Genomic DNA, 25877 nt, shown 5'->3' on the forward strand with positions numbered 1-25877 from the left:
CCCTGCACCCACGTGGGAGACCTGAAGAAGCTCCCTGCTCCTGGCTTCGGGTCGGCGCAGCTCTGGGGAGTGAGCCAGCGGATGGAAGACCTCTTTCTCTCTCTGCCTCTCCTCTGTGTAACTCTGCCCTTCCAATAAGTAAAAAAACTATCACAGAAAGAAGGAAAAAACAGAGAGGCTGGCGCGCAGGGACGCTGCCGTTCCCCAAACAAGCAGAGCCCAGCGCCAGCTAACGCAGCTCCGGCCACAGCAGCGCCGAGAAATCCACCCGGCATCGTCCAAGGACCAGAGTGCAAGGCTTCCAGGCCTCGGCGCCCTCACCCGCCACCGCAGCACCGGGCACACCGGGCACGGCTGGGGGAGTGTCCCGAGCTGACGGGGTCAGCGCCTCCTCCGGGGGTGAGGCCAGGCGCCCCCCCACCTCCTCCCGGGGTGAGGCCAGGCGCCCCCCCCACCTCTTCCCCTCGCCTCCTCCCGGGGTGAGGCCAGGCGCCCCCCCATCTCCTCCCGGGGTGAGGCCAGGCGCCCCCCCACCTCCTCCTGGGGTGAGGCCAGGCGCCCCCCCACCTCCTCCGGGGGTGAGGCCAGGCGCCCCCCCACCTCCTCCCGGGGTGAGGCCAGGCGCCCCCCCCACCTCTTCCCCTCGCCTCCTCCCGGGGTGAGGCCAGGCGCCCCCCCACCTCCTCCCGGGGTGAGGCCAGGCGCCCCCCCACCTCCTCCCAGGGTGAGGCCAGGCTGCCCGCAGGCTTCCGGGCACACAGAGCGGGAAGCGTGGGGGCCTGGTCGGGGTTCGGGGGTCTGAGGCCGGGGTCGGGGGCCAGGGTCCGGGGTTCAGGGGTTGGGGCCAGGGGGTCGGGGTCTGGGGCCGGGGTCGGGGGCCTGAGGCCGGGGTCGGGTGGCTGGGGGCGGGGGCCGGGGTTCAGGGGTCGGGGCCCGGGGATCGGGGTCTGGGGGCCAGGGTCCGGGGGTGGGGGCCAGGGTTCAGGGGTCGGGGCCCGGGGGTCGGGGTCCGAGCCCCCCGCGCCCGCCCCCCGGGTCCCCCACCGCCCGCCCCCCCCCCCGGGCTGTCTCGGGCGGGAACGCGGCCCCGGCGCCACGAGGCCCGGGAGGCAGGGGGCGCGCTGTCGGGGTCCCCGTGGCCGGGGCTGTCCGGCCCTTCCCGGAGGCCGTGGGCGCGGCTCGGACGCCGGGGCGGACCGCACACCCCCGGCTCCAGAGCCCCGAGCGCGCGCGCCGCGCCTCCCTCCGCGCACGCGCAGCCGCCGCCCGGTTCCGCCACGCCCGCCATGGCGGAGGCCTGGGCCGGCGCGGGCCCCGCCCCTCGGTGACGCCGCGGTCACCTGACCGGGCTGCGGGCGAGGGGACGCGAGGGAAGGAGCCGGAGCGGAGCCGGAGCGGAGCCGCCGGGACCCCGCCGCCCGCCATGCCGTCGGAGAAGACCTTCAAGCAGCGCCGGACCTTCGGTGGGTGTGCGGCTGGGGCGGGCCGGGGCCGGGCTGGGCACGGCGGGGCCGGGGTCGGGGGAAGGCCGGGGCCGGGCTGGGCACGGCGGGGCCGGGGTCGGGGGAAGGCCGGGGCCGGGCCGGGGTCGGGGGAAGGCCGGGGTCGGGGGAAGGCCGGGGCCGGGCCGGGGTCGGGGGAAGGCCGGGGCCGGGCTGGGCACGGCGGGGCCGGGGTCGGGGGGAGGCCGGGGCCGGGCCGGGGCTGGGGCCGGGCTGGGCACGGCGGGGCCGGGGTCGGGGGAAGGCCGGGGCCGCGGAGCTCTGGGACCGGGCTGGGTACAGTGGGGGCCGGGGCCGGGGCCGGGCTGGGCACGGCGGGGCCGGGGCCGGGGCCGGGGCCGGGCTGGGCACGGCGGGGCCGGGGTGGGGGGAAGGCCGGGGCCGCGGAGCTCTGGGACCGGGCTGGGTACAGTGGAGGCCGGGGCCGGGCTGGGCACGGCGGGGCCGGGGTCGGGGAAGGCCGGGGCCGGGGCCGGGGCCGGGGTCGGGGTCGGGCTGGGCACGGCCGCGGAGGGCTGGGGCCGGGCTGGGTACGGCCGCGGAGGGCAGGGGGCCGCGGAGGGCCGGGGGTCGGAGGAAGGCCGGGGCCGCGGAGGTCTGGGACCGGGCTGGGCACGGCCGTGGAGGGCTGGGGGCCGCGGAGGGCCGGGGGTCGGAGGAAGGCCGGGGCCGCGGAGCTCTGGGACCGGGCTGGGGGGGTGCCGGGGCCGGGTTGGGTACAGTGGGGGCCGCGGGCCGGGCTGGGGGGGGCCGCGGGCCGGGGCCGGGTTGGGCACGGCGGGGCCGCGGAGCCCGGGGTGGCAGGAAGGCCGGGGCCGCGGGGCCCGGACCGGGAGGGCTCGGGGTACCGGCAGACGCGGGCGGTCGGATCCCACGCGCGCTGCGTGGCCCCGGCGGCCGGCGGCGCCGTCTGCCGACCCGGAGCCCACCCTAGGCCGGCGGACCGGCGCGGGATCTGCCCCGCACGAGGGCGAGGCGGACGGGGGCACTGACCGCTGTGCGGTGGCCGCGGAGGGGTGGGGAGCGTGGGGGCCCCGCGTGCCTTCCTCTGGGTTGGGTTTTGCACATTGCGTTATCGACAGGTACTTGATGGTGTCGTGTGGGAGAACCAGCCGGGGATGCCAGACATCTTTGCCAAGAGCCTCCTGGTCGCTGGCTACCCAGACCTGGGGGCCTTTTTGGTTAGAGGTTCTCAGTAGTGACTTAGCGAACTCGGGGCGGCCTGGCTCTCCTGGAAGCCTGCCTTCGGGTCTGGCTCTGTCTTCACGGCGTTTGGGCGTTAACTGGGGTCATGGTGGGGGAGAGGTACACTTCTGATCCTTAGGGACACTGCCTTGTCCTCTGGTTGCTTGTAGCATTTTAGAGCCTTCTGGAAAAATGCCTGCGAAGACTGTGTCACGGTAGGAACAGTGAGGTCAGCACGTTGGAACAGGATCTGCGCCGGGTCCTGAGTGGCCCTGGCCGTGGGCCCACGGCTGCCCTGTTTCCCCCATCCGAGTGTCTTCTGCAGAATTTTCAGGTTTTCCCCTAACTCACTGCTGCGCTGCCCCATTGCAGGGGCTGGCGTGTGGCTCACCTGGTTAATCCTCCGCCTGCGGCGCCGACATCCCACGTGGGCGCCAGGTTCTAGTCCCGGTCAGGGCGCCAGATTCTGTCCCGGTTGCCCCTCTTCCAGTCCAGCTCTCTGCTGTGGTCCAAGTGCTTGGGCCCTGCACCCGCATGGGAGACCAGGAGGAAGCACCTGGCTCCTGGCTTCGGATTGGCGCAGCGCCAGCCGTAGCGGCCATTTTGGGGGTGAACCAATGGAAGGAAGACCTTTCTCCCTGTCTTTGTCTATAACTCTGCCTGCCAAAAAAAACAAAGAGCCCCCTTGCAGAGCCGTGTCAGCGTGCAGCGGCGTGGCTGTCCGTGCCCCTCGCCTTGGGTGACTTGGAGAGAGTCGGAGCCCAGGTGGAGGAGCAGCCCAGAGGCCTGCGCTCCCCCCAGGTCCTGAGTTTGGGCGACAGGTCACGCTGAGTGTGGCTCGGGATTGCCGATCCGGAGAGCGGAGTGGATTTGGGGGCTGACTCCAAGCAGCTCCTCCTGTTGCTGGGGGAAGCTGGGGGGGGGACGCAGGGGTGAGGCCCCCGTCCGCCTAGCGGCAGAGGCTGCGCCCAAGCCTGAAGCTCCCAGGTGAGTCCTCAGGCAGCCGTCACCGCGGTGCCGCGGGACCGACACTGGGAGCCAGCACGCATCGTGGGTCTTTCAGCTGCAGGCTCAGTCCACCTCCTGCTCCAGTGCCCTCGTCGCCCTGAGTAGCGGAGGACGGTAGACAGGCTGTTCCGGGCTGCTTGTGTGTGTGCACTCTTTTTTTTTTTTTTTAAAGACTTAATCATTTGAGAGGTAGAGTTACAGAGAAGGGAGGGACAGAGAGAGGTCCTCCACTCGCTGGTTCACTCCCCAAATGGCCGCAACCGCTGGAGCTGAGCCAATCCAAGCCAGGAGCTTCCTCCAGGTCTCCCACACAGGTGCAGGGGCCCGAGGACTTGGGCCATCTTCTACTGCTTTCCCAGGCCACAGCAGAGAGCTGGATCGGAAGAGGAGCAGCCGGGACAGGAACCAGTGCTCGTATGGCCTGCCGGCACCGCGGCCGGAGGCTCAGCCCACTACACCACAGCGCCGGCTCCTGCAGGTTCACTCAGACAGCTCCAAGTGCTGTGACGTAGGCTGCAGAGTGAGACTTGGGGTGGAACCTGGCACCAGGCAGGGGCCGGTGCCGGGCGGTGCTGGGCGTCGATGGGAGGGAGAGCACAGTGACACTCCACAGGTGGAGACGGGGAGGTGCTGTCTTAGCGCTTCCGTCTGAAGTGGTCCTGGATGATGTTAATTATACGTTGCTGAAGAACACACCTAGACCCAGCTGCTGGTTTTGAGAGCAGAAGCGAGGTTCATGTGCTCGCTCACTCCCCACATGAGAGCCTGCCCAGGCCCAGAGCCGGGAGCTCAGGACCCGCCAGACGGCAAGCCCTCCCTGCCCTCCAGTCCTCCAAGGCGTCCCGAGGCCTTCCCTTGGAGGCCGAGGGAAGGGACCTTCGTCCTGCAGCTTCACCGGCCGTGGGCGAGCCTGGGCCCGGGCGTGCGGATGACTGAGCCGGAGCCCTGACCGGCAGGGCAGTCCGGAGGTGGGCAGGGCCGTGCTCTGCTGAGCTCGGGCCCGCGTGTTCAGTGTTTGCTTCGCCTCAGCAAGAGCTGCTTGTTCGGAAACCGCGCACCAGTTACTTCTGTTTAAAAAGTGACACATGAGCGTACCGTCGTAAGGCTTCCGAAAGTCCAAGGAACTTCTTAAAAAATGTTTGTGTATACACGTGTGTGTATGTGCGCGGTGTGCATGGATGTATTTGAAAGGTGGGGTGAGAGCGTCCATCCACTGGTTCAGGCCCCCAGTGGCCGCAGCAGCCAGGCTGCGGGCAGGAGCCTGGAGCTCCGCCCCAGTCTCCCACGTGGGCGGCAGGAACGCGAGCTCTCAGCCGCTGTCCACTGCTTCCCGGGCTCGTGGAGCTGGCTCTGGGAGCAGAGGGGCGGGACTGGCGTGGGCACTCCGGCAAGCAGTGCCGGCACCGCAGGGGTGACTGCCCGCTGCAGCACAACACCTTTGAGTTCTGTTCTCCCACGGCGCCTTGGGCTCCTCCTGTGCACGCTGAGCGCTGGGCCCTCTCTGGCTGAGCAGGTGCCAGCCGTCCTCGGGGACCTGTGCTGTGCCACTCTGTTTACCTCTAGCTGGATCGGAAGTGGAGCAGCCAGGACTCGAACCAGCGCCCACATGGGATGCTGGCGCTGCAGGAGGAGGCTCAGCCCACTACGCCACGGCGTCGGCCCAGTGTCTCCACCTTTGATAATCATTTTGTCTTTTCCTTTTGGGCTGTATTTTGAGGATGAATAGGGCTAAAGATAGCTTTAACACTACTGTTCTTTACTTTGAAACCTTACATTTAGAGCCTTTTGAGTTTTCCCTTCTCCACTGTTTCCTTCAGTGAAAAGTCTCTCCCTCTGCCCGGATGTCTCCACAGTTAGATGTATTAGGGTAAGCTTTTTAAATGTGAGCATATTCCAGGGCACGTTAGCTATTGTCAGAGCCAGTGAGCGAGGTTGCAGATTCCCCTGGACGGTACAGAAGCAGAAAGCGGAAGCTGTGTCTGGGTGCTACAGCGTTTTTTTCCCTTAAGATTTATTTACTTGGAAGGCAGAATGACAGGAAGAGTGGGAGAGAAGGAGAAGGAGATGGTCCCCCTGCTGGCTCACTCCCCAGACGGGCGCAACAGCCAGGGCTGGGCCAGGCCAAAACCAGGAGCCACAGACTGTCTCCTGGTCTGGTGGGTGGCAGGGGCCCGAGTGCTGGGCCGCATCTCGCCGCCTTCCGAGGCGCGGTTGCAGGGAGCTGAAGTGGAAGTGGCTCCTGGCTGCGGATTGGCGCACGCCAGCCTCTGCAGCCATTTCAGGAGTGAATCAGTGGGTGGGAGACATCCCCCCCCCCCTTCCTCCCTCTCTAACTTTGCCATTCAAATAAATAATCTTCTAAAACATTTTTCTGGGAAAAGATGTTCTTTCTTTAACTCTGCCTTTCAAATAAAGAAATCCTGGAGAAAGATGCCCCGGCGCCGTGCAGCCTGGGAGCGCGCCTCCTGCCCTCACGCTCCCGTGTCCTTTCCCTGCAGAGCAGCGCGTGGAGGACGTCCGGCTCATCCGGGAGCAGCACCCCACCAAGATCCCGGTAGGTGGCTCCCGCGCACCTCGGCCTGCGGACGGCCGCGCGGTTTCCTGGCTTGACGAGCCGCATGTAATCACTTAGAGAGAAAGGGACGGGCACTGGGCTGTTCGTGTTTTATCGCGGAGAGGAGGAGCCACACAGACCAAGTCGGGAAGGAGCAGGGCTGCCCAGCTGCAGTGCCGCGGAACGGTCCTGGCGAGAGAGGACGGGGGTGCCGGGCCCAGGCATTGGCCTCGGCTGTGCTGCGTGCCTGGTGCCTGATCTGAAACGGGCTTGCTGGGGCATGAGGTGTAGGGTGGTTACAGACGATCCTGCCTTGGGTTTGCAGACAGCCTCGGCTGCAGACCTGGTTCAGGGTTTGCCAAGTGATTGTGCACCAGTCTGAAGGGGAGGGGAGGGACCCACCCCGTGTGCCGGCGGCCAGGGTTCACAGAATTCTGAGCAGGTGGCAGCCGCCTTGCACCGACAGCCTGCCTCCCGCCAGCCCTGCAGGCCGCCTGGAACACCTGCCCCCGCTCTGCAGCTCCCATGTGTGGCTTCTGACCGGGCAGGCCTTGCCCAGGGTGGAAGTGAGGGCTTCCGGGTGCACGTGGGAGCGAGGTGGGCAGCTCCACTTCCAGCGGTGCCACACTGAATCCTCACTCTGGGGGGGCCTGGCCACCAGGTGAGCCACCGCGGGCCTCTCCGAGTCAGGGCCGTTGTGGAGCGGTGCTCGGCTCTGAGTGCCTCCTGGACCTCCACTGGCCACCGGCAGCCTGCCGGGACCTGTCCCCCAGACTCCCGCCGCGGCGCCAGCCACCTCTTCTGCAGCGGTCTCGGGTCCTCACGCAAACTCGGCACTCTACTCCCTCGCACCCTGGGTCCCCAGGCGCCTTGAGCGCCGGCCTCGCGGGCGCTTTCTTGGTGAGCGGCCGCCAGGGCCCCTCTCACGCAGACGCTCCCAGGGCGCGCGTCCCTCTTCTGCCGCCCGAGTGAAACGTCCCCCAGGACACGTTCCAGGTGGAGCCATGCGATGGGAAGCGTCAGCCAGGTACTGGGGGGGACTGGACAACAAGCAGTCGCTGTGCCTGCTGGGAAGCGTGCCCCCAGGGGACCAGAGTGGCAGAAAGTTGCCGCCGGGGTCGTGTGTGCCCTTCACCGAGGGTTCTGAGGTCTTGGGTTTTTCCGTCTGGTTCTCTGACCTCCTCCTGATGTTCGCCACGCCTCGTGGATAGCGGCCTCTGAGCACGCCCAGCAGGTGCCGCTCAGTGTCCCCAGGGACACGGCCTGTCCCGCCCTCTCGGCTCTCCCTACAGCAGCAGCAGCAGCAGCGACCACAGCACAGGGGCCCTGCAGACGGCGCATGCGCACACGGCGAGGCCGCGGCCCTCTGTGCTCGGATCTCACGGTGCCGAGAACTGAAACAGTTTCTTCTCCATAGTGTGGCAAGGAGTTAGTGGATTTAATTCGTGATGCGGGAATATTCTCGTTCCGTGTGGAATTCAAGGGACTCACCGGAGCTAACAGCCACTAAGGAACACTGGGAATATTCTGTCTAAAGCCAAGGCCCTGCAAGTCGTCCTCCGGGTGTCCGCCCCGCGCTTCGTCGGAAGAGAAGCGGTCCCTGGCGCCGGAGCTGAGCTCACCGAGCTCACCGATCCTCACGACTTTCCGGACGCACACTCTCGCCGCGTCTCGGGAGACGGTGGTGTTGGAGCCCACAGTCAGGGCACCGCCTCTGCACGGCTGAGTGACCGACCGGATGCCGGCGACCCCCTTGTGAAGGCAGAGCTGCCCCACCGTCCAGGGCGGCACAGGGCGGCGGAGCACGTGGCCGGCTGGGCCCCGCGGGCCGTGCCCCGGCGGGCTCCACAGAGCGTTCCGCACACTCATCGCCCTCTCTGGTGTTCGACGAGATTCTGCAGGCACTTGTTCGCGTTTGCCTTACGGGCGAAGCATTTCTCCATCCACATTACAGCCTTTGGGCAGCACGTTCTTCCTTTTTTTAGAGTCAGTGATGTGTGAGTCGGTCTTCCATCCGCTGGTTCACTCCCCACAGGGCCTCGACAGCCAGGGGCTTCCTCTGGGTCTTCCATGTGGGTGCAGGGCCCAAGCACTTGGACCGTTCCCCACTGCCTTCCCAGGATTAGCAGGGAGCTGGACCGGAAGAGGAGCAGCCGGGACTGGAGCCGGCGCCATGTGGATGCCGGCACTGCAGGCGGTAGCTCAGCCCATTGACCGCGGTGCCGCCCCAGTGTCTCCAACTCCTGCGCTCGCGTCTGAGCTGCTGAAGGGCAGCTTCTGGTAAAGGAACTGTCTGAGCTGACAGACAGACAGGAGGACTGCGCGTCTCCGCTGGTCTCCAAGCTCACAGACAGACAGGAGGACTGTGCATCTCCGCTGGCCCCCGAGCTCACAGACAGACAGACAGGAGGACTGCGCGTCTCCGCTGGCCCCCGAGCTCACAGACAGACAGACAGACAGGAGGACTGTGCGTCTCCGCTGGCCCCCGAGCTCACAGACAGACAGACAGGAGGACTGCGCGTCTCCGCTGGCCCCCGAGCTCACAGACAGACAGACAGGAGGACTGCGCGTCTCCGCTGGCCCCTGAGCTCACAGACAGACAGACAGGAGGACTGTGCGTCTCCGCTGGCCCCCGAGCTCACAGACAGACAGACAGGAGGACTGTGCATCTCCGCTGGTCCCCGAGCTCACAGACACAGACAGACAGGAGGACTGCGCGTCTCCGCTGGTCCCCGAGCTCACAGACACAGACAGACAGACAGGAGGACTGCGTGTCTCCGCTGGCCCCCGAGCTCACAGACACAGACAGACAGGAGGACTGTGCGTCTCCGCTGGTCCCCGAGCTCACAGACACAGACAGACAGACAGGAGGACTGTGCGTCTCCGCTGGTCCCCGAGCTCACAGACACAGACAGACAGACAGGAGGACTGTGCGTCTCCGCTGGTCCCCGAGCTCACAGACACAGACAGACAGGAGGACTGTGCGTCTCCGCTGGCCCCCGAGCTCACAGACAGACAGGAGGACTGTGCGTCTCCGCTGGTCCCCGAGCACACAGACACAGACAGACAGACAGGAGGACTGTGCGTCTCCGCTGGCCCCCGAGCTCACAGACAGACAGGAGGACTGTGCGTCTCCGCTGGTCCCCGAGCACACAGACACAGACAGACAGGAGGACTGTGCGTCTCCGCTGGCCCCCGAGCTCACAGACAGACAGGAGGACTGTGCGTCTCCGCTGGTCCCCGAGCACACAGACACAGACAGACAGACAGGAGGACTGCGCGTCTCCGCTGGTCCCCGAGCTCACAGACAGACAGGAGGACTGCGTGTCTCCGCTGGCCCCCGAGCTCACAGACACAGACAGACAGACAGGAGGACTGCGCGTCTCCGCTGGCCCCCGAGCTCACAGACAGACAGGAGGACTGCGTGTCTCCGCTGGCCCCCGAGCTCACAGACAGGAGGACTGCGTGTCTCCGCTGGCCCCCGAGCTCACAGACAGACAGACAGGAGGACTGCGCGTCTCCGCTGGTCCCCGAGCTCACAGACAGACAGGAGGACTGCGTGTCTCCGCTGGCCCCCGAGCTCACAGACACAGACAGACAGACAGGAGGACTGCGCGTCTCCGCTGGCCCCCGAGCTCACAGACAGACAGGAGGACTGCGTGTCTCCGCTGGCCCCCGAGCTCACAGACACAGACAGACAGACAGGAGGACTGTGCGTCTCCGCTGGCCCCCGAGCTCACAGACAGACAGGAGGACTGCGCGTCTCCGCTGGTCCCCGAGCTCACAGACAGACAGGAGGACTGCGCGTCTCCGCTGGTCCCCAGTCTGCTTCTCTGAGCCGTGGTCTTCTCACGGGGGAGCGTGTTTTTCTGGGTTTCAGATGCCAGGAGCACAGAGACACACGGCCCGGTGGCTCTCCCCAGGCCGCTGCTCCGTGGCAGTGCTGTGCTCGCGCGCGTGGTTCTGAGAGCTGACAGCTGGTGGGCGCGGATCCACAGCAGAGCCGTGAGGAAGGTCGGGGCGCCGCCTCTCCACTGCGGGCCGTTTTAACCGTCTGGCTTCTTCCGTAGGTGATCATAGAACGCTACAAGGGTGAGAAGCAGCTTCCTGTGCTGGATAAGACCAAGTTCCTTGTACCCGATCACGTGAACATGAGCGAGCTCATCAAAATCATCAGGTACCCACTCCTGCGTTTGGGCTCCCTCTCGGGCGCGCTCCGATCCTTCTCGGCTGGTTAGCCTGTGCCGGCTGACCAAGGCTTGTTGTGTTCCTTCCCGCCGCGGGGCCCCAGGTCCCACAGCATCTGGGGTGGGCGTTTCCTTTAGAAGCAGCGCGGCCAGTGAGTGGGCACGGGCGCGGCTGCGGAGGCTCCGGTCTCGGGACGGTTTGCACCGTGTTGAGCTGTTTTCCTCACAGGAGAGCCAACAAACAGCCGTACAGACCAGATTGAACCAGCCTCAGGAATGCAGTAAGAATCACCAGTGATTCTAACTAATCTTTTTTTTTTTTTTTAAAGATTTATTTATTTGGAAGGCAGAGTTACAGAGGCAGAGAAGGAGGGAGGCAGTCAGGCAGTCTCCCATCTCCTGCTTCACTCCCCAGATGGCCGCAGTGGCCAGGGCTGCGCCAATCCAAAGCCAGGAGCCTGGAGTTTCCTCTGGGTCTCCCATGTGGGTGCAGGGCCCAAGGACTTGGGCCATCTTCTCCTGCCTTCCCAGGCCGTAGCAGAGAGCTGGACCAGAAGTGGAGTAGCCAGGACTCGAGGCGACCCGTTTTAACTCATGTTGGTCACGAATCTGATCCTGGAGAAGCCGATGCTGTGGGGCTGCTGGCCCCTCCCTCCTGAGCTCAGCTGGCTCCCACACTGCCCCCCTCACTGTGATGTCACTCCGCAGGAGGCGCCTGCAGCTCAACGCCAACCAGGCCTTCTTCCTGCTGGTGAACGGGCACAGCATGGTGAGCGTCTCCACGCCCATCTCCGAGGTGTACGAGAGCGAGAAGGACGGCGACGGCTTCCTGTACATGGTGTACGCCTCCCAGGAGACGTTCGGGGCGAGGCCGCCGCGCGGCGTCTAGTCCTTACGAGGGAGGGGACGTGCACCCGATCAGTCCATTCACCCAGCGCTCGCCGGGGAGGTGTAGGAAGTTGTTGTCTTTCCAGCAGAAAAACCGCTCCAAGGGAGTGCATTCAGCTTGGAAACCTGATTTAACCCAGGCTGTTTTGTTTTCAAATTTCAGGAGTTTAAAAATAAAATACTTCGCATTCTGAGTCGCCAGTAAAATAGGCCCCACGTCTGTCAGTGCTCTTCTGTCCCGCGTCCCAGCGCAGCCAGGCGGGCAGTCCTCGCCCGGGCCCGCGCACCGCTGTCCTCGCTGTTAGAAGGGGCTCTGCCCAGCCGGAGCCGTCTCCCTCGGGACCCCGTGGGCGTACCTGTAACAACCCAAAGCCACACTGGCTGTGACAGCGGGCGCAAAGCGGGGTCAAGACGTGCGCGAAGGCGGCTCTGGTCCCCGACAGCCGCACACCACAGCCCTGGCTTCCGCAGGGGCACAGTTCTTGCTGCCCTGAGGAGCTGCACACAGACGCTGCTCGGTGGGCCCTGGGAGGGTTTTTCGTTTTGGTCCAGTTTCTTAGAAGGCCCCGAGACAAACAGTGACATTGCTTCTGTTCTGAATTTTTCAAAGAATCTAAACTCATGCCTGCTTTGGTCATTTTTTTGGGACAGTGCTAGAGTCCACAGATTCCTGAAACTAAAAGCATTCAAATTCAGATGCGCCCCCTCCCGACTTTTTGGCTTAAAGCTGTGCGTGATCTGTGGTTTGTGTGTTGTTGTTCAATGTGTAACGAGGAGGCTCACGTTTTAAGAGTAGTTCAGTGGCGCCAGACCACCACCAGGATTCTCCCTCTGTGCGTGTCCACGTCAAGGGAAGACCAGCGGAAGGGAACGTGGGACTGCAGTGCTCCTGCCACCTGCATGGGTCCACGTCTGCCACTGCCTCCTGTGCCGGCGCGCGTCGGAGGAGCGCGGCAGCGTCACCGCGTCTGGCCCGGGACGGACCCTCGGAGGGGCTGCCGGCGCCGCCTCCCACTGCATGCCCGTCCACACGGCCGACTTCCACGTGTGTGTTCACATGATGTAAATTCTTGCCCGTGTGTCCTGTAAGCGTGTATGCCATTGTACCATTCCTGTAACCACTGTGTGAGCACTAGGAGTCCTGCAAGAAGCTGCTTGCTGAGGGGTGGCCTGCGCCCCCAGTAGCGGGCGGGCACTTCCCTCGCTGCATTTTCACCAAGTGAGGTGAATAAAGGCACAGTAAGAACGACTCGATGTGCAGTCCCGTCTTTGCAGTTCCCGTGGTGCACGGCGTGGGTACCTGACCACAGCCAGGTGGCTCTGGCTTCCCAACAAGGAACTCCAGGTGGGGTGTGTGGGTGGGGACACCTGGGTAGGGACAGCCCTCTTTGTTGTGGGCGCTTTTCTCACCTAGGCCAGGATCCTACTCCTAGGTCTTCCTTTGTAAGTTCAGCTCCCTTGAGCGCTTGGAGACCGAGGGCAGCTGTGAGGCTCAGGTGTTTCCCAGGAGTGCAGCTGGCCGGGTGGCCGGTGTGCGCAGGGTCCAGCTCAGACGCAAGCAGGCACTTATGTGTTTCCTGGAAAACACGAGGGAGGGGCGGCAGCCGTGACTCACCCCACGACCTGCAGTCAGGGTACCGGGATCCAGAACCGCGCTCTGCTTCTGAGCCGGCGTCCTGCCGGCGTGCGCCCTGCGGTGCAGCGCAGCCGGTGACGGCTCAGTTACTTGGTTCCTCCCCCGGCTTCAGCCTGGCCCAGCCTGGTGCAGGTGTGTGTGGGAGGGAACCAGGCGGTGCAAGATGGCCACCTGTCTCTGCCTTTCAAATAGAAACTTTGAAAATTTTTCTAATTCCCAGTGTAACTTCCAGTTTGAGACATAAAAGTGGCAACAGAGGGAGACCACCGTGTGCGTGTAGGGGACTGAGCAGTGGGCCCTGCTGTCTCACGGAGCTGCTCACGCGTGTCCGTGTTCCCTTTCTCCTGTTTTCCAAGTTCCCACCTGGAAGTCAGAGGGGCCACTCCCAGGTGCCCCCTTCCTGACGTGCGAGCACGCGATGCGGGCGGGCCGGCACGTGTCACCACGGTGCCCTCACAGCAGGGTCGCACCACCTCTGCACGGTGCCTCAGACCCGCGTGCGAGCTCGGCTCTGACGGCACCTAGAACCCTGGGAACCTCCGGTGGGTGAGACGTGGCATCCCCGTGTAAACGTGGGAGGAAGGCGGAAAGCAGATGGAGAGTTCTGAGCTGCGTGAACACAGGCGTGCTTCGTGTCCTGAGAACAGAGCTGAGGAAGGCAGGCACGGGTCCTTTTTTAAAATTTTTATTTTCAGTACATTAAATTTACTCATAAAAACATTCTAAAAATGTACAATTTTTTTTCTTTTTAACAAAGTATAATAAAACATAAAAACCCCAAAAACAGAATACTTGACATTTACAATTCAAAATCAAATTAGCGGAATATTAAATATTTACAAAACTATATCTTTTAAAAATATTTATAAAGTTACATGCAATTTTGTAGAATTGACAAAAGAATGGCTCAAAATGAGAATTTTCCTTCATTCCTAAAAAGAAAATCTGTCCAGCAGAGGCTGGGAAGGTTTCAGTCTTTGCCAGCGCCTTTCTCTGCACGCCCGGAAGCACTGACACACGTGACGAGGGGAGGGCGAGGCTGGCGCTGGGCGGGGGCCGCTCTGCCCTCGGGTGACGGTGCAGGAACCTGAAGCTTTGGCCTCCGCCAGCACAGTATATGGTTTTCTAGAGTATTGCGAGTTTGGGTTAGCGACGCTCACTTCCATTCAGACCCCTGGGACCTGGCACGGTTCCGCCCTCTCCACAAGCCCTGGCTGTGGAAGGACAGCCCGCCCTGCCCAGGGCCCGGGCCCCTCCTCGGGGACGGGGCTGAGCCACGCAGGGGGTTTCCCCAGCAGCCTGTGAACGCCTTCGGCTTTCAGGATGGAAACTAGCGAGGCCTCAAACAAAACCCCAGGAAGAGCAGGGAGCTCGGAGGCCAAGAGCCCAGGTCCCCTTCGGAGAGTGGAGGCCGGGGTGAGCCTGCGCTCGGACAGGCCACGGGGCAGCTGGCCGACGTTCCGGCGAGTCCCTGCCTCCGCGCTGCGCCACGGCACGGCGGGTGCAGTGCACCGACTACGCTGACTGCTCACAGGATGGACCTAGAGTCCTAAATACGAATGAAAATACAGAACCTATGACTACGGTATGAACAAGCTGACCCTGTGGCCTGCAGGGGACGGGGCGGCCTTCTGAACACCCACGCAGAGATGCGTTGTGAATGGTGAGTCTATTCTAAGTGCTAGCTCCCATCTCTGCTCTTAGCAATCAGGAGTTTAATGTTAAATACTTTCCAATTTTGATATTATCATGAAATAAACATTAGAAAATAAGGTAGAAAACGAGTTTTTGCTTAAAAAAAACAGACTGAAAGTTTGAATAGTTCTTTCTACCCCAACGCTGCACGTCCTCTCGCCCGTCTCAGAGATGGAGAAAACGGGGCCCAGACGCTAAGACACGACAGACCCAACCGCGCCAGCCGCCTGCCGCCTGGGCCAAGTCCGAGGCTGGCGCCCCCGGGCCGAGCTCGCACACCGGGCCTTCGTGTGCTGCGCTTCGGGAGACGAGGGCCAGTCCTCCGAAGCCCTCGGTGAGCAGACACAGCCCGGCGGTGCCGCAGGGCCCTCGCTGCATGCTGAGGCGCGCGCTCCACGTGGATCTGGCGCCGTCTGCACGGCTCACCTCCAGCGTTCGGCAAACACAGTGGCCGTGGGGCAACGGCAGACGCTTCCACTCACCAGGCTGAGCACTGGACAGACACTGACCCGGGACTTCCACCTTTGCTAGGAGACACTTGTCCCCAAATTCACTGTGGTGAGATAGGATTCATTTAAAACAGTTTTTTAAAAAAACAAAAAAAACTGTAAAAGTTTGGCTTTCAGCACATCCGCAGGCCACTGTCCACGGCCCCCAGGAACGGAGCGAGCGCCCAAGTCCTCCGCGAAGGTGAGCCCCAGCCGAGCGCTCCTTAAGGCAAAGTCGTGTCAGCTCCCACTGCTGTGACACGGGGTAGTGTTTGGAGGAAGAGAGCCACGCGACAGTCCCTCGGCCGCCGCTGGAACGCGCGTCGCCGGTCCGTAACACTGTACAGGAACAGAGGAGCGAGCGCCGCGCGCTCTGCATTGCATAGGTCAGTCAGCTAAAGCTGCACGGCAGGACTCGGCCGGAAGCCTCCTGGAAGCCCGCGCCTGCCTGCCCAGGTCCCCGCGGAGTCTCCAGCGGAGGTGGCGCTGGTCCTGCACTGGCTGATTGTCCCATTCTAAGAAGGGTCTGCAAGTTGGGTTTTCCAAAGATCCCCGGCACAGCCTGACCCCATCGGCATCAGTATTGATTGTAAGTGACATTAGTGGGGTGGAAAAATCCCTTTCGCGTGGAAGGTTCAAGTCCCTGAACTCCAGACCCAAATGCTTCCGTTCCAGGGGGTGGAAACGCGGAGGTCTACAGTGGACTTTCACTTCCTGCCTGAAAAGACAAACCTGCACACAGGAGAGTCCGCGCGCCCTGGCGCTCTGGGTGGAGGCTCTCTCTCGCCACGCTCTACTGAGCTCTCCAGGTCACTGTAACGGAACGAACCGTCAGCACAGCACCAGCCTGGCACGAGAAGTCGACAGGAGGAGACGTCAGACCTCTTGCTCACGAGTTACAGGGCCGTGCAGCTCCTGAAACCTCCGTCTCAAGTGCAACGCGGCCGGCGTCCCCACAGGCGCTGCCCGGGTGGAGGCGGCAGGATGAGCGCCTCGACGGCTGCACTCCCGGGGACTTGGACCCTCAGCAATCAGCCTGTTGTGCGTCCACTACTTCTACTTCGTAACACAGCTAAATTTATTTGCAGGAAAAAAATCGAAACCTGGAACTGCTACAAGTGTTGGGCGGAGGGCAAAGACTAGAATCTGCCGTGGACTCGGCACGGGCTCCCGCAGGCCTCGGAGGGGCTCGAGCCGGCGAGCGTACATTCTTCCGTAGTGCAATCCTTCAAAATCCCAGAGATTAGTGCCTCATCGCTTTAGGAAAGAAACGAAATGAAACGAAACAAAGCCGACGGTTTCCCTACCCCGGGGGTGCCGAGCGTCCGAGCGTCCGCCGGAGGAACTCCAGCCGCAGTCCTCGATTCGGCGCGCACAGAGCTGCCCTGGAACTTTGTGAGAGCCGCAGCGGCCAAGGACAGCAGTGCTCTTCGGGAGACGTGCGGCCTCCGCACTGCAGCCACGGCTGCGGGCGGCCGAGGCCCCGGCCACGGAGACGCCTGCTAGGCGAGTCCCGGCATCGAGCTCCGGTCTAGGGTTTGGCAATACATCGAGCTGGACGCACGTCTACGCTCGGCCTCTACCAGTCTAGGAGAGTAAAGCACCTTTGGATCAGAGAGTAACTCCACAGCGACGAGACTTCGCAGTCCGGTTTCACGCTCCTCGCGTCTCCCCCGCTCGGTCACCTCCTGCCGCCGGACAACAACATCAATCTGTAGAGTCCAGACTTTCTGCGGGGGGCGCATATTTCAACCTGAAAGTACCTGGAGGGGGAGAAAGACATTACGTTTGCATCGCTCAACTGCCGCCCACCGGAGCCAGCCTGCAACTTCCTCCCCCCACGCTGGCCGGCACTCAACGTGCATGCATCCTGGCCGGGGTCAGAGGACCGGCGGGAGCTCTAGGCCTCGGCTCCTGCTCAGGGCAGGTGGGCGTGCCACTTCCACCTTCGCCGACCTCAGGAGACCCAGCCACGTGGGAGGGCTGCAGCCATCACGCCTGCTGGGTCACAGGAGCTGCTCTCTAGGCGATGCCGAGACTGGAGCCCCACGCAGCCCTCACGGAAGTCACTGGAAGTCCACGTAGAGCCCGAGCGGCTTCAAGGGTGGCACAGGGAATGGGCACAGAGTCAGAGCCAACGTCCCCATCCCCAGCAAACAGCAGTCACGAACCTGAGCTCGGCCCAGCAGGCAACAAAGAGCAACGGGGGGGGGGGGGGGGGGGGGGCGACAACGCACACAAGACCACAGCCACGCGTGGCACACGGGGGAGGCAGCGAGCTCCGTCCTGTGGGCTCTCAACTGCCAGGCTGCATCCTGAGTTCGGCTGCACTTGGGGGCCGGAGGTGGGCAGGTGGCATGAAGCCTCCCACACCGGCTGCCCCGGCCCCACCCACAAGTAGCCCATGCCCTGAAGGGAGGGGCGTGCGGTCACGGTCTCCGAGCCCCCGCAGTCCTGGCGCAGACTTCCAGCCTTGCGTTAGGATTTTCCTGCTGTGTCAGAGAACGCCTGGAAAACTACTTCTTGCTTTAAGAAGGAGGAGGTTCCTACCATCTGCACCCAAAGCGTGCGCGCAGCAGCCCCACTCACCTTGCCGGTTGAAGTCCATGGACGGCTGCTTGCAGTCCTGAGCGCGGTGCCCGGTGGCCCCGCAGTTGTAACAAGACAGATTGCCGCTCTTTTTGTGGCTGGAGCCATTGCTGCCGCCCACCAGCCCCTGGGTTTGGTACACCCCGGCCGGCCCAGCCATGAAGTTCTGCATGGGCGGCACGGCAAAGGAGGACTGGCCGCCCAGGACGGGCTCGGCGGCCACGCTGCTGCTGTAGGGTGCGTGCACGACGGGGAAGGTGGAGCCGCCGCCGTACTGCTGGGTGCTGACGTAGCCGCTGCTGCACATGGGGCTGAAGGGCAGGAAGGGGAAGGTAAGCACGGACGGCCCCGAGAACGGGTGCTGGAAGTAGCTGGCGTAGCTGACGGTCAGGCCGCTGGAGCCGCAGCTGCCACTGCACCCGCACGACGTGCACACCATGCAGCCGGGCGGGGGCGGCGCGGGCTGCGGGGGCGCCGGCGGCTGCTGGTGGTGGTGGTGGTGGTGGTGGCTCTGACTCGAGGCAGCAATGTTCCCCGTGGAGCCGCCGCCGCCGCCGCCGCTGCTGTAGAAACTGCTCTCGGGGACGGAAGCAAGTGCAGGACTCGAGCTGGGGGCCGGGCAGCTGGGCAGCGCGGCCACGTTCGCGAAGGACGTGGAGGGGAGGCTGCTGGAGGAGGCAGTGTTGCTGCTGGCACAGAAGCCGGCCTGCAGGGGGCCCACGGGCATGCTGCTCACTGCAGGGAAGGCAACTTTGGTGTTGGCGGTGTAGAGAGCAGTCCGGGGGCTGATCACCGCGGGGGGCACGCTGATCTGCACGGTGTTGGGACAGGATGTTGGCCCGGAAATGGCAGGCTCGGCAGGCCCCGAGGAGGAGAGCAGCAGCTTGATGGGGGGCCGGGCCGCGTGGAGGACCGTGCTCGGCGTGCCCGCGGAGGCCGTGCTGCTCTCCCCAGCCAGGGCCGGCTGCTGAGCTGTCTTCAGCACCCTGTCCAGCGTGGATGCATGCACGACCTTGGCCCGGGGACCAAAGGAGACCGTGGGTGACAGGGAGCTGCTCTCCGCAAGTCCGGAGAGGACCTGCACGGGCTGATGGGGCGAGGCCGCGGGCAGCGCGTCCATCATGGCGCTGCCGAAGCTCTTGTCCACTTTGATGCTGCTTCTTGGTCCAGACCCTTTGCTCCTTTCTTCCAGAGACAAGAGCGAGTGCACGGAAGACGAGAGGAGCTTCACGTCCGAGGGCCCCCTCTCCGCCTTGTGCCCGGAGTTCAGCATGCGGAGGGGTGCCAGGTGCGAGCCGGCGGCCATCATCTGTGGGGGCACAGGGTGGTGGCCTGACGGGCTGGAGCTGGCCTCGTTCTGCACGGGCAGAACCTGGGCCGTGGGCCGGGCCGAGCCTGACGTGAAGTGGTTCAGCAGCGTGACTGGCTTCTCTTTCTCAGGCCCCTCCAAGTGGATCTCCACACCTACAGAGGCAGAGAGAGCGTGAGCAGCGCCGGACGCCGGGGACGGCGGGGCAGCACGGCCGCAGCCCCCAGCGCCCTTACGTCTGTCGTTCTCCTCGGCGCTGTCGGAGCTCTCTTCTCGGGCCTGCGCGCCCCTCGGGCTGGAGGAGGAGCTGGAGTACTCGGAGGAGCTGCCTTCCCGGGGCATCTGGTGGGGGGGCTGTTCCACTTCCACCCGCAGCTCTGCAGAGGAGGGACAGACGGTGTCCGTGGTGCCCGCTGTGACAGCGGCTGCCCCTGCTGGGCGCCAGCACAGCCTCAGGCGGGGGCGGCAGCACTGCTCCCCAGGGTCAAGAAGGCCAAGGTCAAAGGCCACTTCTGCAGTGGAGAGTCCACAGTGCCCGGGGCTGAGGACGACACCCCCGCGCCCCCCCCCATGAAGCAGGACAGAGGCCTCACAGCAGCACTGTGTGGGCACTCCTTAAACCGCTCCGAGCCCTGCCGCCCCACACGCGATGCACAGCCTCGTCAAGCAGCCGCCGAGGGCGGACACTGGAAGGCTCCTCTTGGTCCCCAGCACCCTTTCTGTTCCTGTCACGGAAGGGAGGGCCTGTCCTACCCTGGGAGAAGACAGCCTCTCTCCCAGCTGTCCACTCTCTTCCGAAGGACACGGAGAAGGCAGGGAGGAGAGAATCTCTGGGACTTCGCGTCCCCGAGGGTGGGAGGTGGGCCGGGAGCCGGGGCCGCTGGGGCTGGGCGAGGACGTCGCCACACAGCCATGCACCTCCAGCCCGGGCCCCTCGCCACTCTCCCGAGCGAACAGTTCAGGTGCCAGCCCGCAGCGGCTGACGCGACTGTCCATCTGTTCCCTGCACTAGAGGCGCCCGTGTGAAAACCGCAAAGCTGAGTACAGAGTGCGAGCTGAGACAGAACACCCGCCCCGTACCTGCCGTGTGGCCGCTGCGCCCCGTCTGCACGGGCCCCACGTGGCTGGTGGGGGGCACACGGGCCACCCCACTGCTGGTGACCAAGGTCGGGGCAGAGGGATTCAGGCACCGTCTCTCCGATTTCTCCCTGTGCAACACCAAAGCACAGGAGCAAGTCAAAGCCTCCTTTCACTGGTTCGCAAACGTTCAATACAAAGCGGTTCCAGGTCCCCTCGGGGAAACCTGGTTATCAGTGCACCACGCCGCCCTTCCCGGCTGGGCCGGCGCCACGCGGGCAGCACGGACTGCGCTCTACCCGGCTCCTGAGAAACCACATGGAACACACGTTTGAGAAACACTCCCACACTTACTTTTCCAGCTCCAGCTGAGTCTTGAGTTTCTTCTTCGCGCCCATGGTGAGGGACTCAAATTTGTTGAGATCTTCTTCAGTGAGGCTCAAGAACTTCCATGGAGAGACAAGGCACAAAGTTACTGACCGTGCGCTAGGGCTCTTCCCTGGGGCTGAGCTCACACCACCCCCTGTGGGGCACGCAAGCACATCCAACTACCCTGACCTTGGCACGGGAAATCGTCCACCTACCAACTGACCTGGTGTCTGAGTGTGGGCTGCGCAGGCCTCACGGGGGGCCCTTCTCCCCCAGCACCGCCCTTCTAGGGGGGCCACAGGCCCGGCAGGCAACAAAGCAGAGGTCACCGGGACTGAAGGGGAACAGCCCAGAGGCGGGACCCCGGCAGGCAGCGGGTGCTTCCGTGGGCACAGCACCCATGGCAGCGAGCCGGGAGGGCACTCGCGCATGGTGACTTGGCATTACACACGGGCTTCACGTTTGCTCTCTACCACGAAGCGAAAGCTTGACTTGGGGCTGCATCAGCGAGATCGCTGCCGTTAAAGCCGCCAAGCGATGCCGTCCAGCAGGGGGAGCTCCAGCCTTCCGTCAGGGACATCCCATCTTAACAACGGAAGCACTCCCTCCCTGTGCGACTGCCCTGGGTGTGTGCTCTGCACCCTGGAAGGCAGCCGTGCCAGGGCAACCTTGGTGTGGAGCCAGTGCTCCGCAGGCTGCGCCGAGGGGGCGTGGCTCGGGGGAGGGAGACCCTGCTGCCCCGTTAGCATCCGGGCACTGATCCCTGCCAGTACCAGGCGGCGCTTTTCCCCCTCAGTGCTGGTGCAGCCCAGGTGTTCTGGGAACCAATCAGGCCCTCAGGAGCTGAGGCCAGGAGACAGGCGGCAGAGGCGGCTGTGCTCGCGCCGACGCACCTTCTCCATGGTGAGCTGCTTGAAGACGGGGTAATACTTGTGCAAACGCAGCTTCCTCAGCCAGTCCAAAATCCCATTTTGCTCCTGGGTCTGAGGGGCCTGCAGACTGGAAGGCATCAGGACGGCGGGCGAGGCGTCCATCTGGGCCCGGTAGGCCAGCGCCGAGCCCGTGGGGGCCCCCGAGTGAGAGCAGTGGGGCAGGGCGGTGGCTGTGCTGGCCGCGTGCTGCAGGTGGTGCTGGGCGCTGCTCTGAGACGACGGGATGCCGGCCACTCCGCACACGGGTCTGTGGGACGAGGGACAAGCAGGGGCACAGATGAGCTCCACCGAGGATCACGCGCCAGGTTCCCGTCCTGGACTGCCTCCCATGTCACCACCCTCTTCCACTGCTGCCCCTCCCCCACACCAGCCTGCAGTTCCAATCCCTAGCTATGGACCTTCCTGCACACACGTGTGCCTGCGTACCTGTGCATGCTTGAGGGCAGGCGTGCTTGTGTGCACACATGTGCGTGTCTCTCTGTGTGCACACATCTGGAAGTGAGGACGCGCTGTGTGCGTGTGGATGTATACACATTGGTCACCACAAGGTTTCTGTCTGAGCTGCCTAATTTCTTTCTGTTACTTTTGTTTTTTATTTTAAAAGTTATTTATTTACTTATTTGAGAGACAGAGAGTCTGCTGGTTCACTCCATAAATGCTCACAAAAGCCAGGACATTCAATCTGGCTCTCCCAAGTGGGTGGCAGGAAACCAACTACTTGAGCCGTCACCATCGCCTCCCAGGGTCTGCATTTACAAAAAGCTGGAACCAGGGCCCAGGCAGTGTGCTGTGGGACGTGGACAGCCGGGCTGGCACCTTACCTGCCAGGCCAATGCCGACCCTCAAGTCACAGGGTGAACTGAGAAATCATTAACACTGGCGAGGGAATCGTTAATGTTTAAGCTGTCATTCCCTGAAACGTGACGCCCAGGCTCCTGCCTGAAGCTGCAAGCCCACACACGTATCTCCTGGGTGCTGACCGGGGCGAGGGGGTCAGCACGCCTCAGAAACCTGGCACGCAGCCAGCTCTGGGGGTCAGGGTCACTCCAGACAGGATGCCTCTCCCTTCCCGGACACAGGCCCCTGTGTTCACACCCCCACGGCTGAGCCCTGCCCGAGCACCGGCCCCGAGTCCCCGGGAATCCCAGCTCCAGGGGCACAGAGAACTGCTCTGGGAATTTACCCGCACCACTCCCGCTCCCCACCCCTGCCCCGACCCGCCCGGCACAGGTGACAAGGACGGCACCACTCCCGCTCCCCACCCCTGCCCCGACCCGCCCGGCACAGGTGACAAGGACGGCAGAAGCAGCTGGGAGGGCCCAGTCCTCACCTTCCAGACACGCCCATCATGGCACCCACTTTGGAAAGGGAGGGGTTCCCGGGACCTGCAAGAAGATAAGAGGCAGCACAGCGCTTGCAGACAGAGCGCTTCCCTCGCAGCGGCCCCGGCCCAGACTCACTTGTACTCTGAAGCTGTGGGCTGGGAGATGTAGTGCTGAAAAACTTCTTCACGTGGTCGTTTTTTAACACATGAGACGGTAACGAAGCCAGGTACCTAGAGAGCAAACAGGGGCTCTGTCGGCATGGAAACGGCACCACAGAGAGGCTCGCCGGGGGAGGACACGCCAGCCACGTCGGGAGACGTGCACATCCCAGACAACGGCACGCGAGTGACATGCCCCTGCGTTCTTCCTGCTCCGCCCCACTCTCCGTCCGTCTGTCCTCAGTCTCCTCCCGTCCCCTTTATGCTGTGTCGGTCACATCTTACAGGGCCGTGAGCCGTGACCAGAACACGAGAGCAGCTGGGGTCACCCACAGGCGCTCGAATGGCAGCAGGGCTAGTCCCCGCCCACGTTCCCAGCGCCCATGCACCATGTTGAGGTGTGGGCGGAGGCCAGGCCACGGTCACCGGTCCCTGAGAAACTGTTTGAGGCCCTAGTGTAACCCCGGAGCAGCCTCACCTGCAACCACAGAACAGAGATGCAATGAGCCTTATCAGCCCCCAAGACCCTCCTTCCCGCTCCGCAGCCTCTGAACGCCCCCGAGGCCACGTGCAGACCCACACGCAGGCGACCTGCCTGCCCCGCATCAGCCCGCAGCTGCCCCGGGTGGACCTACCTCAGGCCTGCTTCCAGGTCCATGTGGTTTCTCTCTGCATAAAATGGATCTGGGGCAGCTAGGCAAGGAATGAGTCTCTCCAGATTCTCCTCAGGGTGGAGCTGAGAGAGCTGAAAGAGAAGGAGAGGTGCGGGAAGCACATCAGAGCAGGAGCCTCCAGCCAGGACGGCCTGGGCAGGGCCTGGTGCTGGCATCCGTGGCTACGACATGACGTGACACCATTCCATCAGCAGGCTGGGGCACCACAGCCCCTGGCGTGGACACAGCCACAAGAGCAGCACCCCACTGAGTGCTGAGACACAGCTCGCCAAGCTCCATGGCCCTAACCCACCTGGGGCCACCAGGACACCAAGTCGCAGGCCACCACAGGAACTGAGTTTCAAACAGGGGCCGAGCCCTCTGAGGGCAGGACACACAAGCTCACACCTGCGGTACCGCGTGAGGAAGAGATGGCCGTCACACCGTCAGGTCAGGACAGAAAGCTAAGATGCAACATCCCTACAGGCTGAGCAAGGCCCAGTTCCAGGCAGAAGGATGTGCCCATCTCCCCAAGTGCCTGTGCCGGGCGCAGCGGCCGAGACCCACCCTGTGTACTCCCCAGAGGCCTTCCCAGTCTGAAGCAAAGCTCCAGTCATGGCGGACAGGCAGGGGCAGTATTTCCCATTCTGGCCCCAGGCCATGGAGAGACCCACCGCTTCTGTGAGAGGGGTAGGGCGAACACCCCTGGCCCAAGGAGAGGCATGAAGCCCCCTTGGAACCAAGACCCTGCACCGACACAGAGCAGACACAGTCCTGCAGTGCCGAGAAAGCCTTCCCCAGAAGCCCCACAGAGGCGCTGCCTGGGAACAGCGCCCGCCAGGTGAGCCGCCTCTGCTCTGGGCCAGAGGCATACAAGGACTGCTAGAACAAGCACAGCAAGACCCCAGGACCCACCTACCCCCGGGGGCACTTCCGGCCCGGGCAGTGGCAGCTGTCCACTCGGGTGTGAGTGGGTGACCAGGGCCACAACACCTCCGAAGCCCCCTCCACTCCAGGACCCCACTCAGGGCCTGAGAAGCATGCGCCCACTCCCAGCCAACACTGCTTTCCAGTCTTGAGAATCTCCCAAACACGACATCTACCCTCCAGTCAAAATGTCCCGGACACACTGCCAGCTACCATCAAGAGACGTGGGAATGGCCTGGAGCCTGCAGGTTTCAGACAGAGACTCCCAGGAACCGTGATGGACACAGCGAATTCAGCAGGGGCGCCAGTCCCTTTGCAAGGCCTGGACGCTCACACTCGCCTCACTGCTGGCTGCCCTGGCTAGAGGGGCACACAGAGGGCAACCCTGGTGGAAACCCCTCGGAGCAGCCATCAGCAATGCAGTGCACTCAACAGGCTCCCAGGCGGCCTGGGCAGAGGAGGGGGACAAGCCAGCAGAGGGCAAACGATCCCAGCTGAAGCCCAGAGTGACAGAGTGAGAAAGGCCCGGCCACAGGGCTGGGCACATTCTCACGGTGCCCCTGCCCGCACACACAGCTGGAGCCCAGAGCGGGGACTGGGGAGGAGAGCGGGCTGAAGCGACCACAGACAGGAATTCTCTGAGTGATGAAGATGACAACTCAGATACCCAAGACGGGCAGTCTGAGCAGCAGCCAGGGGACACCTGGGCAGACAACCAGTCTGGGGCCAGAGTTCTGGCGGGCATCTGTGGGATCCGGAGAAACTGGTTCTTGGACACCAAGGAGGCAGCTGGGAAGGGGGGAAAGGCGGTACTGCAGGTGGATTCCTGGAAGTTATCTGTGACCCCAGGAGGTGTTGGATCTGGCTTGTCCTCTCACGCCCGCGAGGCCAAGCCAGATCCGACACCTTCGCCCACACCGAGGCCACGTGTCCACCCACAGCTTTTCTAGGAAAACTACGAGACTCTTGGCAGAGGTCAGCGTGCCGACATGAGCGCACACACGTGAGTGCACACGCAGCGCTGTTTCCTGTGGTGGCGCTTAGGCAAGAGGGAAACCCAGTATGCAAAGGGGACCAGGTGGACCGGAGAAGGCTCTGCCCAGCCACCCAAGGGAGCTCAGCCCCCAGCCTCTGCAGAGGAGGCACAAGGAACGACTGGCGGTGGCCGTGCCTGCACACGGTGCCTGCCTGCTGTCTCCTCCACGAGCAGTGCAGGGGGAGCGCAGGCACCGGGCCACACCCCTGCCACGAGCAGTGCAGGGGGAGCGCAGGCACCGGGCCGCATCCCTGCCATGAGCAGTACATGGGAGCACAGGTACCAGGCTGCACCCCTGCCATGAGCAGTACATGGGAGCGCAGGTACCAGGCTGCACCCCTGCCACGAGCAATACAGGC

General features: G+C 63.7%; 2 protein-coding genes across 2 annotated transcripts in view; one reads left to right on the forward strand and one right to left on the reverse strand.

The window, feature by feature from the left end:
* Positions 1-1345: 1345 nt before the first annotated feature.
* On the forward strand, positions 1346-12573 carry MAP1LC3B (microtubule associated protein 1 light chain 3 beta). Its single transcript, XM_062176560.1, has 4 exons — positions 1346-1463; positions 6194-6249; positions 10320-10426; positions 11145-12573. The coding sequence occupies exons 1-4, from the start codon at positions 1424-1426 to the stop codon at positions 11323-11325; spliced, it is 384 nt and encodes a 127-aa protein (XP_062032544.1). The 5' UTR covers positions 1346-1423; the 3' UTR covers positions 11326-12573.
* A 1056-nt stretch (positions 12574-13629) lies between these two features.
* ZCCHC14 (zinc finger CCHC-type containing 14) overlaps positions 13630-25877 on the reverse strand; it is a 64757-nt gene continuing 52509 nt past the window's right edge. Inside the window, exons 5-13 of the mRNA XM_062178000.1 lie at positions 23538-23647; positions 22880-22974; positions 22750-22804; positions 21381-21666; positions 20473-20564; positions 20122-20249; positions 19278-19418; positions 17733-19196; positions 13630-16906 (exon numbers count right to left, since the gene is read on the reverse strand). Coding sequence (XP_062033984.1) covers positions 16851-16906; positions 17733-19196; positions 19278-19418; positions 20122-20249; positions 20473-20564; positions 21381-21666; positions 22750-22804; positions 22880-22974; positions 23538-23647 — 2427 coding nt within the window. The 3' untranslated portion in view covers positions 13630-16850. The remainder of the gene's footprint in view (positions 16907-17732; positions 19197-19277; positions 19419-20121; positions 20250-20472; positions 20565-21380; positions 21667-22749; positions 22805-22879; positions 22975-23537; positions 23648-25877) is intronic.

Source organism: Lepus europaeus, chromosome 19, assembly GCF_033115175.1.
Source record: "Lepus europaeus isolate LE1 chromosome 19, mLepTim1.pri, whole genome shotgun sequence".
Lineage (NCBI taxonomy): Eukaryota > Metazoa > Chordata > Mammalia > Lagomorpha > Leporidae > Lepus > Lepus europaeus.